Source organism: Cornus florida, unplaced genomic scaffold (genome assembly GCF_030987335.1).
Source record: "Cornus florida cultivar Cherokee Brave unplaced genomic scaffold, ASM3098733v1 CherokeeBrave_3.0.0_Hap2_Chr08, whole genome shotgun sequence".
Lineage (NCBI taxonomy): Eukaryota > Viridiplantae > Streptophyta > Magnoliopsida > Cornales > Cornaceae > Cornus > Cornus florida.
The window spans coordinates 102104-120477 of NW_026775578.1; the positions used below are offsets into that span (position 1 = coordinate 102104).

At 36.8% G+C, this 18374-nt stretch overlaps 1 protein-coding gene across 1 annotated transcript; it reads right to left on the reverse strand.

Annotated features, from left to right (window-relative positions):
- Positions 1-517: 517 nt before the first annotated feature.
- Positions 518-18123, reverse strand: LOC132268725 (uncharacterized). Its single transcript, XM_059769521.1, has 3 exons — positions 17538-18123; positions 2738-2905; positions 518-979 (listed from the first exon to the last, which is right to left on the reverse strand). Exons 1-3 carry the CDS (start codon positions 18063-18065, stop codon positions 764-766), a joined length of 912 nt encoding a protein of 303 aa, XP_059625504.1. The 5' UTR covers positions 18066-18123; the 3' UTR covers positions 518-763.
- Between the last annotated feature and the right edge of the window lie 251 nt (positions 18124-18374).

The following is an 18374-nucleotide window of genomic DNA, read 5'->3' on the forward strand; positions in this document are numbered from 1 at the left end:
GACCAACCAAAAAAAATTTAGTACTACACTTGATATTTGCCAAAAGGCCGAGAAGGTATGATTATTATTTTTTTAGCTCTATAGTTTTATAGGAGGCTTTCATGTAATCTTTTTTACTTAAAACAAATGTGGGACTTTGTAATTTGAATTAAACTTTTTTATATTTTGTTAATTTGAATTAATTTTAATTTTATTTGGTAATTTTGAGTGTTATAGAATATATATCAATTAATAAATAAATACTGAAACACTTTGCATATTTAATATATATATATATATATATATATATAAAAGAATAATACTTAGGTTTTCATTACTGAGGATAGACACCATACTGATCACTTATATGGATCAATAATAAATAAACATGTTATCTTCAATTACCAAATTCAATATGGTAGATAGATACCCACCTATCAAATCAGAGATGGTGATTTGGTAATTAAAATAAAATGTCTTCATTTATTATTGATTTACATATATCCTCATTAGTGAAATGACCAAGTATTGGCCAATATAAAAAATGAAATGTTGAAGTCATTAGGCTAATTGCATCACAAATAACAAAATGAGATGCCTCTTGTGGGAGTCAATGAGTATCAAGTACCAATCATTAACAGTCCAATCACAGGATGTGAAAAGGAGAAAGGTACCCGACATCTCTACAGTAGTTAAGATTCAGAATCCCAACATAATATACTAGAATTTATTGTTATCTTAGTAGAATACGTAATTATCAAAAAATAAACTGGAAAAGGCATTCTTACATAACATATTGATCTGGAAGAGTGTCTTGCATTGCTTTCCGTGCTTCTTCTCGAATGCATAAAAGGTTCCCTTTTATCTCCCTGCACAATCTGCCTTCAACAAGGCGAACAGGTAACCACAACTTTGGCTCCACATCAACAACATATGCGAGATTCGTATAAAATTGTTGGCCTACCAAGGAATTACGACCTTTGCATCCGTCCATATTGCACTGCACCATTAAACTTTGGATGATTCATCACAATTACACATGGATCATACAAAAATTTCACCACATTAAAGAACAAATTTCTAATTCGACAAGCTCAATATTTTTAAAAATCAGCCCATTAAAAAAGTTTGCGGATGATATCCAAAATCACAAAATCAATGGTGTCAAAAACCAAACCTATAGTAAGAATATATCCGGATCACAGGATCAAATGGGGTTGAAAACCAGAGAGATACAAGTTCCTAGAGTCCTGTTAGAATATATTGTAGAATATATTGTTACCATTACTTGCTCTCCACACGTCTACAGGCCAAAAATATTATAGTTGCCTTGTATATGATATATTGTAATGGTTTCCTTATTGAACACTAATTTTAAAAAATTTATCTCCTAAAATAACTCTTCTCTTTTTGTTTTTTTCTCCGCCTTTTCATTAAATTTTATTCAAGAGAGAAATTATTTATCTTCTAAAAGATATCATTTTTTTTATTTCTCTCCTAAAACATCTCATTAATATTTTATTTCTTTGTCTATCTTATACACGTTTTTTTTTACACCAGCGCTATATATATTTAATATGCACCACAATAAATATTTAGCTGTTGTATTGGGAAGCGAAGAAACTTTTCATATTTTATTTATTTATTTATATATTTTTTCTTATTCCTAATCCTCATGTTCATTTTGATTTCTCTCCTCTCTCAGCAAACTCAACAAGTTACAAGTTACTAGTAATCTGTCCTCTCTCATTACAATTTTACAATTTTCTTTCTTCTCGACTCAATATTCATTTTCTTTTATTGAAAATTTGCAGCAGCATTGAATTGGGGCTTTCTAAATCAGGTTATATTGTTCTTTTTTCTAATTATTTTTTAGTTTTACTGACTTTTGTTATTATAAATTTGTATATATCTACATTTTTCATATATTTGTTTGTGAGTTGTGAGTCTTGTGACTATTTTTACCCATATTTTTTAATATGTATGCTAGAAAGTATGAATCCGGATTTGAAAAAATTAAAAAAAAAAGAGAATAATAGATAAACTAATTAAATAAGCTATGTATGCTAGAATATAGGTTTACCATATAGGGTTTAGGTCTACCTACTCCCCACACGTCTCCTATATAAACCCAAATGTATTCTTATATTATTCACATCAATACAATATCATATTTATTCTCTCTTATTTCTAACAGTCCCCAAAAAAATTCAAGCTGAGCTCAGATTTCACTAACTTCAAAGAACGATTTCTATATGTTTACATAGCTTATCTTTATCAAAAATGAAATCCTAAAGTAAAAACTAAAGCCAATGAGAAAATAAAATAATAATATCGCCTTCCTTAAAACTATCACTATTTTTCTTAGAACTTTTTAAGTGACAAACATATAAAATTAACAAAAAAGCCCAAACTTCAGAAATCACACCCTCCAGGCAAAACCTTAAGCTACAAATATGTTCATTACCTAAGAAGAATACTCAACTTTTTAACTACGCACAAAAATCGTGGCAGCAGTTAATCATATCTATTGAATCAGTCACTTCCCCACTGAGTCACTGACCACACAAAGAAGATAACAACTCATGTAACTTGAGCTATTGATATGGAAACCATTATAATTTTTAAAACTAAAATGCTATAAATAGATATCTCATAACAAACAAGTCATAGTCAATGACCATGGACACTTCCTTCAGACAAAATGCTTCATGACTGGCACAAGGACCACAGTTCTAATAATAGTGGAGGATCTTACCTGTTCAATGGACCATTTTCCTTCAAAGAGTTGGAAGTCTCCTTCAATCATCTTAAATTCAATATCACGCCTTTGACCAAAAGGAAGACTCTCAAGATCTTTCTCATAGCAATCAACAATTCCTTTAGCATTAAATTTCAGTCCAAAAGCCAAATTCTGCTGTCCAATCTGTTGAAAGATGTAACAGCATTATAAGTATTGTATAAATCAAAGGAAGCTCATATTTCAGCTCAAATGGAAAGTCAATTTATATATATATATTAATAAATTAACATGTGGGTTGACTGAGACAATGGCCTTGCACAGCATAATGGTAAATTAGGATTCATGTAGCCAACCCCAAGTAGTTGAAGAAACAATGTACTGAGCTGAGTTGTGTATATATATGTATATATAACATATAGCATGAATTGAGTGGCATTTCATGGGAAGGTTTTCCAAATGCATATATGAGACAAATGCACATGCACACAAGCGTCAGACAGCAGTGACCAAAATGTCCTTATCTCCAAAAATTCAAATACCCTTGGATCTATAAATTGTTGATTGTCACCTGATTTGATGTTTTAGCGGATTTACAGGAGAGAGAGAAATAAAGTAGGATCTAACAAAAAGATTGAAACACCTTGTAGGAGGGGGAAACAAGAAAAAAAGAAAAAAAGAAAAAATGTACACAAGTAGAAAGAGCATTAGCAAAAACACCATATACACAGGATGTTCTCCTGAACAACGCACCAATATAAACACGTCCACAAGGAAACAAGGTAATAATATGAAGGGCCTAAATCTTAAGAAAACTACCCCATTTTTCTTTTTTTATTTCTTTTGTGTGTGCGTGTGTTTGATCAACCAAAGAGAATAATCTTCTACATGCATTGCCTCCCACCCCATGCTTTTCTTTTTTTCCCCTGATAAAGGATAACATCAAGAAATTTAATTATGCTGCCTGTGACAGCTTTTGGTGGGCTTACGTCAATGAAAACTTGTGTATTTAGGGTTTTAATTAGTGGAAGAAAGGTTGTAAGATTTTGGGATGAGAGGGATTTGAACTGGCTTTATTTTATAGGTGATAGGTTGGAAACTCAAGAAAGAAAAAATGTGGTGAATCTATGGACAACAATATTTTAAGCTTATAGGTGTTACATTAAATGCCAAAGGCAGTGAGAATGGTAAGTTTAGTTTGGGCTAGCCACGCTAGAATTTTGGAGAACAAAACGCAGTCTAAAATAAAGAAGGTTAAATTCCACTTACCTTCCTTGGGGTTTGTCAATATTCTACATAGACCTCCTCTACGTTTCATAATCCCACTTACCTCCCATGTAGTGTGATAGTTTATTGTTTTTCCATGAAATGTTTGTTGTCATTTCGGGCATTGGAAGGGCAAAATTGACCTTCTGGTCACTGACAGGGGAGGTAAGTGGAACCAATAAAAAAACTTCGACAAGATACGACAATAAATAATAAATATTATATTTTTACATATAAAAAATAAATATTTATTCATTTTCCATAACATTATGAATGTAAATATAACCACCAATATGTTTATAAATAAAAGGGCAATTAGATGAAACACTGAAAAAAAAAAAACTCTAACCTCTAACCTAGAACTTGAATAACCCAAATTTTTTTTTCTTTCATAATTGTGGTTGCATAAAAACAAAAAGAAAATATGCACAAAGTCACAGAGGGCATACCCTCATAATAGAAAAACCCCTAAGAGAACTTGAAGGCAAACCTCCAAGATCAACAAAACAGAAAGAAAAAACTTAAGGAAAAATGGAAAACCACTACCTCAGCAGAAACAAAAGAAATTCACCCCAAGCACTTAATCAGCAAGATCTGAAAGAGGGATATTATGAATGAATAACCCAAATTAATACATCCCTTAGTAGACACCAAATCTCCCTTCTTCTTCTTCTCCTTTTTCTCTCTATTGTTCTTTCTCATTGAGTTGATGAGTGTCAATTAGTATCGGTTTGGGCTCTTTAATCCTTAACTTTTTATTATTACAATTAGACCCTTGTTTTTATGAAATATTACGATTTTGCCCAGTCGTATCCCAAAAGTACCCTGCCGTATCCAATTTAAAATACATTTTTTTTAAACTTCCAGATATTTCTCAACCGTATCGGACACTTTTCCAGCCATATCTGGCACGTATCCATGTTGGATGGATACGACCACAGCGGCCCTGTGGAAGTATCCGTTGGAAGTGAAACTACATGTGGAAACATCATTTAGAGAAGGTATGCGAATGCGGACACATTGCACATTTTTATTTTTAGTTGAATGGAATTGCATTTAGGTTTTTAAGCTTAAAACTGCAATCTAGACAAGTCTGACCGGTCCAACTCATTCCGACCGGTCACATTTAGGGAGAGGTATGGTCGTAAATAATAATTGCAATCTGCCAAAGTCCGACCGGTCCTACTTAGTCCAACTGGTCGCATTTTACGGGATTCAAAAGGAAACTTTCACTTTTTGATAAATTCAACTTTCCTTTTAGGTTAAACCCTTGAGAGAAGTCCTTGTACTACTTTAGTGCAACTCGCACTCGATTGGTCGAGGGTTAAAATAACCTCTTGAAATACCTTTTTGAATGTCTCTTAGAACAAATACAAGATATCCATAGAAACAAACTCCACCATGATGGGTATTTGCATAACCCACTCTTAAGATTCTATTAATGCCTCCACCACACTGCCCCACATTAAACCCCTTTGCACCTGTTATGTTGCTAAGGTTTGCCATAATGATTCAACAAGATATCATATAGATCAACTCCAAACAATACTAGAACTTCTCCGCATGAACTAGCCTTGTCAACATGTCAGATGCATTTTCTTTAATGTAAATCCCCAAAAATAGTACCTCTCTTGAGGATACCCATTCTCAGATTTTGTGGGAGCGCACATTTATATACTTAGACCTGGCATGACATATATGACATTTGAGTTGTGTTGTTTAAGGCACGGTTTGGCTTTTGTAGTTTGTTCTTTCATTGACAAAAATGGTTTATCCCATAAATCAAAACTAAAGTAAAAAATCCTATTTGAAAGAGTGTGTTTCAACCCAAGGGCATTTGGTAATTTTGATGATAACAAACTATTAAAGTGTGAATTTAATATTCTATGTGAGTTTGTGCTGATTAGTTTTTAATCTCAAACTCAAAGAATATCAAGGATAAATGGCAAAGCTCAAATGGACCATGGCTCATGGAAATAAAACTCAACGAACTCAAAATAATTGAAGACGAGGGCAAGACCATGGGTAGTATATGGATTTAGTGAGAGCTAGATTCAATGTAAAATAATTGGTGATGCATTTTGATTGAAAACTCAATTTTAGGACTAAAGAGACTCTAAGACTTTACAATTGAATTGAACAATATCATTTTTTTTTTTTTTTTTTGGAAGCTGAACGATATCATATTAAGGTCTCTAGGATCATTGACTTAGCTCATGAACATTATAAGGGCATAAAAGTCATTTGACAAGTTGGAAGTCATTTTAGACTTAAAGGAAGTCAAGTTCAGCACTTTAAAGTATTTAGTCACCTAAGTGATTAACTTAAGACCCCTAAATGACCTTGAAGAAACTTAACATTCGGAAAACAGAACTTAGACGCCTAAAAGGCCCATACAGATGCCTAATTGGACATTTCAGTAGCTGAGCTAAAGTTTTGTAAAAGGCCGTCACCTAAATGGAAAACTTAGACGCCTAACATGACATTCAGCCAAAATTCTGAAAAGGCAACTTAGATGCTTAAATGCAATTTCCTGTTGCTGAGTCAATTTCCTGTTCCACTTAGTCGCCTAACTGACCTTTACAGTAAACAGCACAGAATGTGAGTAAGGGACTAAGACACCTAACTTTTGCACTTAGGCGCCTATCTGTGCAACATAATTTAAAATTGTTTTTTATTACTCCCTCCAAATGTTCATTAAAGGGCAAAAAACTTACCAAAAAAAAAAATTAAAGGGCAAAATGGTTATATCTTCTAAAATGGCTATAAATACAAGTTCCCTTGGCCTTTCATAACAACTTTACAACATTTAAGCATTCTCTTGAAGATTATTTAGTGCTTTCAAACATTTTGGTCTAGAGTTGAGCTTTCATCACTTGCTTTATCAGTTACTCTAAAGTTGTGACTTGTGAGCTTTGATTTGTAAATCTATTCTTTGAGGGATTCTCTACATTGTACACAAACTCTTCTCTATATTGTTGTTGTAAAGGACTGGTGTAACCCTTGAAGTCTAATTGAAGAGTGTTTCACTTAGCAAAGTGATGCAAAGCAAGTGTGATTGTTTATGGGTTTTAAGTCATTTATTAAGTCCTAAATCTGTCTTTATTTCTTGTTTAATGTATTCCTTAAGCTCTAATAAGGATATCTTTGTCATTTTCGTTCTATTTTGTAAGTCATGTGACCATTTAAGGACTGTTGGCGTATTTATTCCGCTAGACAAAATAGTAGCTCTTAGATTTTATTTATACAAAGGGTTATGATTGAATCTTTGCTATGGCAACCCTTGTGGTGTATAAAAGGGTTGTTCCAAGTTGTATTTATCAAGTTTTTGGTATTATCAATGTATCCAGCCTGCTTAGCAACTTTCTACCTCTCCCTTTCTTTTGGAATTAACTTGTGGGTATTTACTCTATTCTCTAGCTTGATCTAGTTTTCTGTTTTTCCTTTTTATAGATTTTTTTCTCTTTCATAAGCTGATTGCATTAGGTGGTATCAGAGTAAGTTCTGGTCCAGTGGCTACCTCGCAGACCAACCGTTCCGCCCAATCAGGACGCAACGGTTGATTAACAACAAAACAAGTACTTATTTTGATTGGAAATCTAAGAAGGCAGATTGAAGCTTTAGCCCAACGTGTTACGCAAACCTCATCCCCTTCTCAAGATGGCGTTGAATTTGAGTAGGACAATCTAGAAGAGGATTTTGTTAATCCTCTCTGCAGTACCCAGACCAACACATATTTCATTTGATGGAAGGTGTTGGGATGGTGGTTTTAGGGTAAAAATTCCTGAATTTGCAGGAGATCTTAATAGAGAAGGTTTCATTGCTTGTCTTCGACCTGTGGACATAAGGGTGAAATTAGTTGCAATGAAACTTAGGGGAAGAGCATCGGTTTGGTGGTCTGTTCATTATGACATGACCATGACAAAGACAAGGAAAGCCCAAGATTGTTGATTGGGAAAAGTTACGAAAGAAGCTAAGTGAGACTTTTCTTCCTTACAACCATACCCGGTCAATGTTTCAAAGGTTACAAAAAATGACTTACATAGAGAAATATTTCAAAGACTGCAAATTTCGGCGAAGATAGCAACCCTCTAAGCCGTACTTCCAAAGTTGCATTTATTTACGAAAATTTTGATGACAAGTTCAAAATATTCCTCATTGCCTTCCATTCCCAGTGGGGGTGGCTGCTATGCTATTTTGGCCCACAACAGGGTACTTTGGTAATTTGAAATATTGGGGAAATTTTGGAAAATAGCATATTCCTCCTCAAGCATGGGTGATGTCTCCTTCTGTCAGAGGTGACTTTTACTTTTGCATATATAGGCCATAAGGGGGATGGGGGTCTCTCAACCCCTACCCCCGCAAATGGCAGCGAAGCGGGTTAGCCGCAACCTACTCCGTCCTGTTAAAGAATACCTCATACCATCCCCGTCCCAAACCCATGACGGTGTTGTGGTTTTGCAGAGTCTGATCACGTGTTGATTACGTGAAGGATTTGGGAGGTTTAAGCCTATTGATTGGGTTTCTACGTTGGCTACCGACATGTTTGAACCGGTTCAGGGGGCTTTGAACCGGTTCAACTGGAATTGCAAAATTAAGCTTTGGCTAATGCCAACGTTGAACCAGTTCAAGTTGTACAGTGAATTGCACTACATAAGACAACAAAGTTGGACCGGTTCAAGTGGAGTTGAACCGGTTTAACTCCCTGGGAAGCTACGTGAAGTGTTTTCCTTATTGGTTTTGGACTCTACAAAAGGCAACTTTCGTGGGACAAATTGGGTTCCATTGTTTGGGACTATATATATCAACCCTCGTCAGATTTTAGGGCATGACTTGAAAAGAAGAGAGGAGTAAGATTATCATACGTGTTGTATGATTGATTGATTTGTGCCAACACAAGAGAGAACAATTGAGAGAGATTGAGATCAAATTCTCCATTGTAATTCATCATCTTTTTCATAGTGGGGCGTAGCCCTAATCTTTGGGTGAACCATGTATATCTTGTGTTCTTGTGTATGATTGTTTTTATTCTTCGTGATTGCTTGTGTTTATTCCTCAAACAGCGTTATTTTTTTGCGTTTCTGCCACAACAACTGGTATCAAAGCATCTGGTTGATTGTGCAGAACTCCAACAACTGGTATGAGAGCCTCAGGTTGAGAACCTAAGGCACATAAGGCGTTTGATGAAATTCCGAAAGACTTTCGTATTCGACCTGTCCGTTCGAGTGGGTGTAATGTCATTAAAAGATAAGACATCCATATCCATAATTGAGAAGTTCGATGGCACAAACTTCGGTTTCTGAAGGATGCAAATTGAAGACCTCTTATTTCAGAAAAATCTGTATCAACCTTTGGGAGAGAAGCCAGAGGAGATAAAGGATGCAGAATGGGAACAACTTGATAAGAAGGCTTTTGGCACCGTCAGATTGACGTTATCAAAGTCAGTCGCCTTCAATATCAAGATTGAGAAAACGATAAAGTCTCTCATGGCAGCCCTTTCTAGTATGTATGAACAGCCGTCTGCAGCGAACAAGGTGCACTTGATCAAGAAGTTATCCAACATGAAGATGGTCGAAGGGGGTAGATTCAACGAACATCTAAATGCGTTCAACGAAATAGTTAGCAAATTAGAGTCTGTTGATATCGACTTCAAAAACGAGGTCCGAGCACTACTAATTGTAGGGCAGTTACCGAGAGTTAGTGGCACAGTTACAACGGTTAGTAGCTCTGCAGAAAAGACTAAGTTGAAGTTTGATGAAGTTGTGAGCATGATTCTGACTAAAGAAATCAGAAGGCAAATAGCAGGGGTCTCCACCAGTTGTTCGCCTTTGAATGTTGAAAGCAAAGGCAAGGATTCAAACAAGAAGAAGGGCAACAGTAATGGAAACAGAGGCAGATCCAAGTCAAGGAATGGAAGGGCACAGTCTCAAAATTCCAGGAATTCCACAAATCTCAATGATGTTGAGTGTTGGAATTGTGGCAAGAAGGGACATTACCGTGTTGATTGCCAACTTTCAAAGAAGGGAACCGAAAGAAAAACTGAAGCAAACGTTGTCTCAGAAGAATCAGATGATGCATTGATATGTTCCTTGTAGAGCAAGGTGGAGTCATAGGTTTTAGATTCCGGCGCATCGTTTCATGGTACCTCAACCAAAGAGCTATTTAATAGGTCAACTTGGAAATTGAAGGATGTAAGGCACATCACTGACTTAAGGAAGAATCTGATTTCAACGGGACAATTGCCAAAGGAAGGTTTTGTCACAACCTTCAACGAAGACTCGTGGAAAGTTTCCAGAGGTGCTATGACCATTGCATGTGGTAAGAAGACTGACACTCTCTACACGACTACCAGTGCTTATGGGTCTATCGTAGTTGCAGAAAATAAAGAGGACCACAACCTTTGGCACCAGAGACTAGGTCACATAAGTGAAAGGGGGTTCAAACTTATGCACTCAAAGGGGAAACTACCAGGCATACGGGCAATTGATATCGACTTCTGTGAGAGTTGCGTGATGGGCAAGCAAAAGAGTGTCAGTTTCAAAAAGAGTGGTAGAGATGTTAAAAAGGAGAGGTTGAGCTAGTTCACATAGATGTCCGGGGCCAACCACAGTCTCATCCATAAGCGGAAAATACTACTCCGTGACTTTCATTGATGACCACACGAGGAAGGTATAGATTTGTTTTTTGAAGCACAAATCTAAGGTATTTGATGTGTTCAAGAAGTGGAAAGTCATGGTGGAGAATGAGACGGGTTTGAAAATCAAGAGGTTAAGGTCAGACAATGGTAGTGAGTATGAGGACATCGGGTTCAAGAAGTTATGTTTTGAGAATGAGATCAGATTAGAGAAGACTGTGCAGGGAACCCGCAGCAGAACGGGGTGGCAGAACGAATGAACCGAACATTGACAGAGAGAGCCAGAAGCATGCGCATACATTCGGTTCTACCCAAGTAGTTTTAGGTAGAAGCAGTCAATATAGCAGCCTACCTAATAAATCGTAGACCATCGATGCCTTTAGAGCATCGAATACCGGAAGAGGTATGGAATGGCAAAAAGGTAAATCTGTCATGGTTGAAAGTTTTCGGTTGTATTGCATATGCGCATATTAGTGACCATGCTAGGGGAAAGCTCGACCCCAAGTCACTAAAATGCATCTTCGTTGGGTATGGCGGATATGAGTTCGGTTATCGACTCTGGAATAATCAGAACAAGAAAATCATTAGAAGTAAAGATGTGGTTTTCAACGAGAGGGTGATGTACAAGGATAAAGATGCAGCACAGTCAACCAGTCCTGTACAGAGTAAGCCTGAGTTTATTGAGTTAGATGATGAGTCAGAGAGTATTGTTGCGAAACAGCCAGATGAGGGTTCATGGCCAGAACTCACAAAGCATAGTTCATCGCGGATTCCAACTCCTAAGCCTTCACCCAAAAGGTCTACGCGTCCTCATGTACCGAATTGGTGGTATATGGATTATATGTTGCTCACAGATGGTGGTGAGTCTAAATGATATGATGAAGCATGTCAGGTTGAAGATGCTAGCAAATAGGAGCTTGCAATGAAAGATGATATGAAGTCCCTTATCTCCAACAAAACATAGGAACTAGCCAAATTGCCCAAATTTCTTCACAACAATGGGTGTACAGGATAAAAGAGGAACATGATTGTTCCAAGAGATACAAGGTGAGATTAGTGGTCAAAGGCTTTCAGCAAAAGCAAGGCATTGACTACATAAACATTTTTCCACGGTTGTGAAACTGAGTACCATTCGCTCAGTTCTTAGCATTGTTGCAGCAGAGGAGTTGCATCTTGAACAGTTAGATGTCAAAACTACTTTTTTCTATGGTGACCTAAAGGAGGAGATTTACATACAACAACCAGGGGATTTCTCAGTCAGGGAAAGAAGAACTAGTATGCAAGTTGAAGAAAAGCTTGTATGGTTTGAAGCAAGCCCCGAGGCAGTGGTAGAAGAAGTTTGATGGGTTTATAAAGCGACTTGATGGGTTTATAAAGCGACATGGCTACAAGAAGTACAACACTGACCATTGTTGCTACTTCAAGAGGTTTAAGTCAAGTTTTATTATCCTTCTACTTCATGTTGATGACATGTTAGTAGCAGGTTCTGATTTTGAAGAAATCATCAAATTGAAGAAGCAATTGTCTAATGAATTCGAGATAAAGAATCTTGGTGCAGCGAAACAGATTCTTGGAATGAGGATTAATAGAGACAAGCAGAAAGGTAATTTGCAGTTGTCTCAGGCTGAGTACGTTAAAGGGGTTCTGAAGAGGTTCAACATGAATAATGCTAAGGCGGTGAGTACTCTTTTAGCTAGTCACTTCCGATTATCTCAAGATAAGTGTCCAAAGACAGAGTGTGAGAAAAACTTCATGGTTAAAATTCTGTATGCCTCAGCCATTGAAAGTTTGATGTATGTCATGGTGTGCACGAGACCAGACATTGCATATGCAATGGGAGCAGTAAGTAGGTTCATGAAGGATCCGGGCAAGCTACACTGGGAAGTAGTGAAGTAGAGATTGAGATACCTACAGGGTACCATTAAGGATCCGGGCAAGCCTATGCCTCGAAAGGGGCAGGTGAAACTACATGTTTATGTAGATGCAAACTTTACTGGTGAGGTGGATCACAGAAGAAATACTACCGGATATGTTTTCACGGTGGGTACAATTGCAGTTAGTTGGGTTTCGCAAATACAGAGGATTGTAGCGTTATCTACTATAGAGGTACAGTATGTGGCGATGACAAAGGCCAACAAGGAGATGATTTGGTTACAAGGTTTGTTGATAGAGTTGAGATCCGAACAGGTGAAGAATGTTTTGCACAGTGATAGTTAGAGTGCACCAGTGATAGTCAGAGTGCGATACATCTGGCAAAGAATTCAGCATTTCATTCATGGGACATACATGAGAAGAAGATGAATGGATTTACAAGTGCTCCGCCTCTGCTTTTGTGGAGTCTGATCACGTGTTGATTATGTGAAGGATTTGGGAGGTTCAAGCTTATTGATTGGGTTTCTACGTTGGCTACTAACATGTTTGAACCGGTTCAGAAGGCTTTGAACCGGTTCAACTGGAATTGCAAAATTGAGCTTTGGCTACGGCCAATGTTGAACTGGTTTAGCTTCCCTTGAACTGGTTCAACTCCCCTGGGAAGCTACGCGAAGTGTTTTCCTTATTGGTTTTGGACTCTACTCTCTACAAAAGGCAACTTCTTGTGGGACAAATTGGGTTTCATTGTTTGGGACTATATATATCAACCTTAATCAGATTTTAGGGTATGACTTGAAGAGAAGAGAGGCGTGAGATTATCATACGTGTTGTATGATTGATTATTTTGTGCCAACACAAAAGAGAGCAATTGAGAGAGATTGAAAAAAGTTCTCCATTGTAATTCTTCATCTTTTTCATTGTGGAATTTGTTCGGTGCGCTCTATAGACGTAGCCCTAATCTTTAGGTGAACCATGTATATCTTGTATTCTTGTGTGTGATTGTCTTTATTCTTCGTGATTACTTGTGTTTATTCCTCGAACTACGTTGTTTTTTGCGTTTCATCCACAACAAGTGGTATTATAGCATCCGGTTGATTGTGCAGCAACTCGAACAGACGGTTTAGGATCTCAATCCCATCTCTGCCCCTCAATAGACGAGCAATCCCATCCCCACCTTGTTTTTTTACCAATATCTTATCAAACCCATTTACAGATTTAGGTAACATCAACTTATTCACACATAAAAATAAAAAAAAAAGCCTCGAATATCGTATCTATATACATATACACACAAAAATGGCATAAGGGAGAGACGACATTACCAGAGAGATGGCAAAACTATATTGAAACAATAACACCAACGGAGACTCTCACAGACCGCAATCGACTGATCTGGCTACCAAGATCAACTTCAATAACAACAACAACAATTGATGGATGCAAAATAAAGAACAAGAACGTTCCAACTTCTGATCAGGATGAGAAGCTGTGTTCTTGCTGCCACGGTGGAACGTGGGGTTGTAAGGTTGGGCTGTCAGGGAGGGAGTGCTAGCGACATGTGTTTGGTAGAGAGATTAGGGTTTGTGTAAGGGAAATACGATGTATATATAAATGGCATTTTTTTAATGGCAGAATATTAATATCAGGAAATCTTAATATATATATAGAGAGAGAGAGTGAGAGAGAGAAAAGATGAACATCCGATTTAGAACATTATTGGCCTACCTACAAAACTAAGTATGCAACTTATCATAGACCTACCAGTTTTAAGGTAAAATCTGAATCAACATAAGCCTACACTCCAACGCTCCTTTTCAGGATTTCCTATAGACCTGATAACCAAACAAACTGCATCTTAGATGTTTTGTCTGGTACAAACATCAATACATGAAACAACCCACTGCATTTGCATATGGCACAACTGTGATGACCAAATTGGGGAAGCCTGTAATGAGAAATTGAATGAGCTGCTAGCCATGTACTGATTTATATCGCCTTGAGCATTTTAAACCTCTCTAGTACCTTACTACCTTATCAATGTACTTCTGAATCAATCAAAGCTTTCTAGCCAAACGATTTCTATTTATTTCCATTGCAAGGATCTTTCTTGTAGTTCCTTTCATGACAAATTATTTGCTCAACACAGATTCGAGCTCCTATTTGTGTTGTTGTGAGTTGAACTCTTTAATTGCTGATCTTCCTTGTAAGTTGTAAGTGGTCGTTGCACATCTAGCTCTAACTCTACCTGAACATTATGTTTTAGAAACATCTTGTTACCTCAAATGAGTATTTCCTGTCAATCAGAATACTACACCTCAACAAGGATAACATCCCCAATAATGACTTTCTTCCACTTAATTGGATACTAGAGTTTTTAATCTTTTACACCTTATTTTCGAACCTGAAAATTATGCATTTTCTTCATTTTCCATCTAGTTGAGACTTGAGACCATTCTACACTTGGAAAATGAAGGAAGGTTGAGCATTCAGATATTCTCAAAGCAAAACAAAAATAAAGTTTCAAGATGTTTCTTCACTTCCATTGTTTGGAGTTCATGGAATCATAGAAACAAAATCCTTCATGAGGGTACTGCAATGAGAACATCTGAGGTGGCTAGGGGAGCATGTTTTGAGGGACTATCTTCTTTAGGCATCTCAACACTTGATTTGAACCTCCTATTCTGAAGTTTTTGTAATGTCAAAGTTTTGACACTTCCAATTCTAACTAGGGTATGCCCTAGGTTAGGATGTTTCTGATGTTCTTCTGTTTTCTTTTTTTTTTTATGTTCTCCATCATGATCTTTGAGAGATCATGTCTGTAGTTTGTACAATATTGTCTTTATCTGTTAATGAAATTTCCAACCATTCAGGGAAAAAAAATAAAAAAATAAAATAAAATAAAAAATTATGGGTTCTCTGTCAAAACCTTTGGAATTTTTATCTCAGTAGTTGTCGGAGACCTGATAATTATGAAAAATGCCTTGTTTAATCATTAATACAGCAGTCTTGAAATTCTCTAGCAATCCCAACTGAAATCAACCTTACGCATCTTACCTTCTCCAACAAAACATATTTAGGATAAGGTTTCATAGCATATGAAATTTGCTAATGATATTGTTTTGTCGGATAAAACTAAGGCAAGATAAAAGCTAGAATAGAGGTCTGGACAGGAGATGAGCTCTAAAGTCAAATGGGATTGAAATAAGTAGGATTTGAAAGGAATATATGGAAGGTAACTAACGTAAACGAAAATTTTATAAAATGTGATTGTACCAATTGCTTTCTAAAAGACAGAGTGTTGAGTGGCTAACAATCAGCATGATCTTAAAATGAGTATGATAGAAATGTGAATGCTGAGATGAATGTAAAGGGAGATAAGGACATAATCGGAAATGGTTACATTTGTAGAACAGTTGGAGTAGTACTTAATTGAAAATTAACTGAATTAGTTTGATCATGTACAGTAAATCGAGGATAATGCTGGAGAAGGAGAAGACCAAAATTAACGTATATTGAAGTGACAAGGAAAGATATAGAAGTGTGTGGGTTTAAGCGAAGTTGTGACCTTAGAAGTGCATATACGGCTTCTGTGTTGGGGATAAATTAACTCCCTCCAACCGCCTCAACGGTCGGCTGTTCTTGAGAGTTAAATCCCTCCTTCATCACACACAATGGAAGCATCATCACATCACATCACATCAACACAAGCATATACGGAGATAATAATCATACACATCCATGCACAATACAATATTTTACACAGTTCACCCGACTCTAGGGCTACATCCATGGAGAGAGTTTTTATAACTATTACGAATCAAAAAAGGAATTACATATACTCTCCTCTTTCCTCACAACACTCACCCTTCAACCTTTACATCTTTTCTCTTTTCTCTCTTCTCACTCTCTCTCTACCCAAACTCATCTCTATTTATAGAACCTTCAAACTCAATTCCTTATTGGACAAGTATTCCACAACTTGCATAGAAGTAGTTACCATATCAGTCTTCAATTCTAAAATAGTAGATACAACTTCTTTCCCAAATCTTCAGTCTTTTTGGACAAGTACTCCACAACTTGCATACAAGTAGTTACCATATCATTCTTCAACTCTAAAATAGTAGGTACAACTTCTTCACCAAATCTTCAACCCTTTCCTAAGTCTCCTGGCTTCCTTCCCTATTATTCACTGCCGAAACGGAATAGGTTCCGTCCCACAGAACAGGTTCGTTTTAGTAGTAGCCAAAGCCAAAAAAATTGCACTCCACACATGGAACCGATTCCACTTTGACAATAGCTAAAGGTTGAGACACTCTAAAATTTTGTTGGATTTTGCTCGGATACCACTTTGTTGGAAATAGTGGCCTAGATACACCCATAACACTCAATACAATATTTGGAAGAGAATAAAATGGAGGAAAATACTTTTATTTCACTTGATCCCAACTTATTCTACTTAGGAAATTGCTAGAGTACATGATTATATAGGCCTTGCAAACATATATCCATCAATTACATATAAATGCCCATAACTCTCATTTCTCCAACTAACATAATCTTTAATAGGCATAACTCCCACTAACATAGTATTTACTAGGCTCAACTCTCATGACTCTTGATTTTACGTGACCTTCAACATCACACTAACTCCCACTAACACAATTTACTACCCACTAACATATGTGCTAAATTCACACATGCATCATGGATACAAAATTACTTTGAAAATATTAAATACTAAAATCAAGTTTATTTTCCAACACATTTTGTACTTGGAACATTTCACATCACAATAAGAGCGAGTATTAATTTTTTGCTCCCAACCAAAAATCAAATTTTAGGGTGGCCACTGCAAGAAATTTCATCTTCCTTTGTTTTAATGTTGAAGTGTCAATGTAGAGATTCAGACAACTACGACATTTTCATCTTCCTTTGTTTTAATTTTCATGTGTCAATGTGGTGATTCGGTCAACGAAATTTCATCTTCCTTTCTTTTAGTTTAGCACTTTTCGAAGGAAATATTAGGAAAAGTAAACTAACTAGTACCTGAAGAAGACGGGCAAAGTTGTCTCTCTTTTCAAGCAACTGGCTCAGAGCAAGTCCAGGAATAAAGTCAGCCAATCTCTCGTAATCCGTCAAGATGTTCCAGACGGTCTCGAGACTCGCATTTATAGCAATCTTGGACCGAATTCTGCAAGAATTTTTACCAATCTTTTCTAACTCAATCTCAACGCCATGAACTTCTTTATGGTTGGACAAAGAATTTCCAAAGGAGTCGGTGTCGGTGTCGGTGTCGGAGTCAGCATCATCAGCGTCGTCGTCGTCGTCGTCATTGAATGAAGTGTAAGACCCCTCCAGATTAGAGGATCTAAATTTGGAGAGGAAAGGTCTTGAAGATGCAGCGAAGAGTTGGGATGATGACGATGACGATGACGGAATAGGGTTTATGCTTCTTGCTGTTGTTGTTGATAATAAATTTAAGGGATAAGTGATGGAGTTAGTGGCACCAGCTGCTTGGAAGTACAGTAACGAGGGATGTGAGTCTGAAGGGATAGGAAACACCAGCTGCTGCATCTGCACTTCCTTGCCATTTCCTCTTCTAGCCCCACTTGATATATTCAACTCGATTTGCCAAATTTAACCACCTCATGCAGTAAAGCCAATAATTTACTCCCCATTCTCGACCCTCAAATAATGATTGAGATCATAAATAAATAGGATGCTTGCTCATTTATGAAATAGTGTTACATACCGGTTCATTTATATTCGACTAGAACTTACAACGTTCTTATCACAGTCGAGCCACCCTTCTTACCTGAGTGATTTACTCGGATGCCTTTCAGGTTGAGCCTTTAGTTATGAAACCAACTATAACGGGTGGGC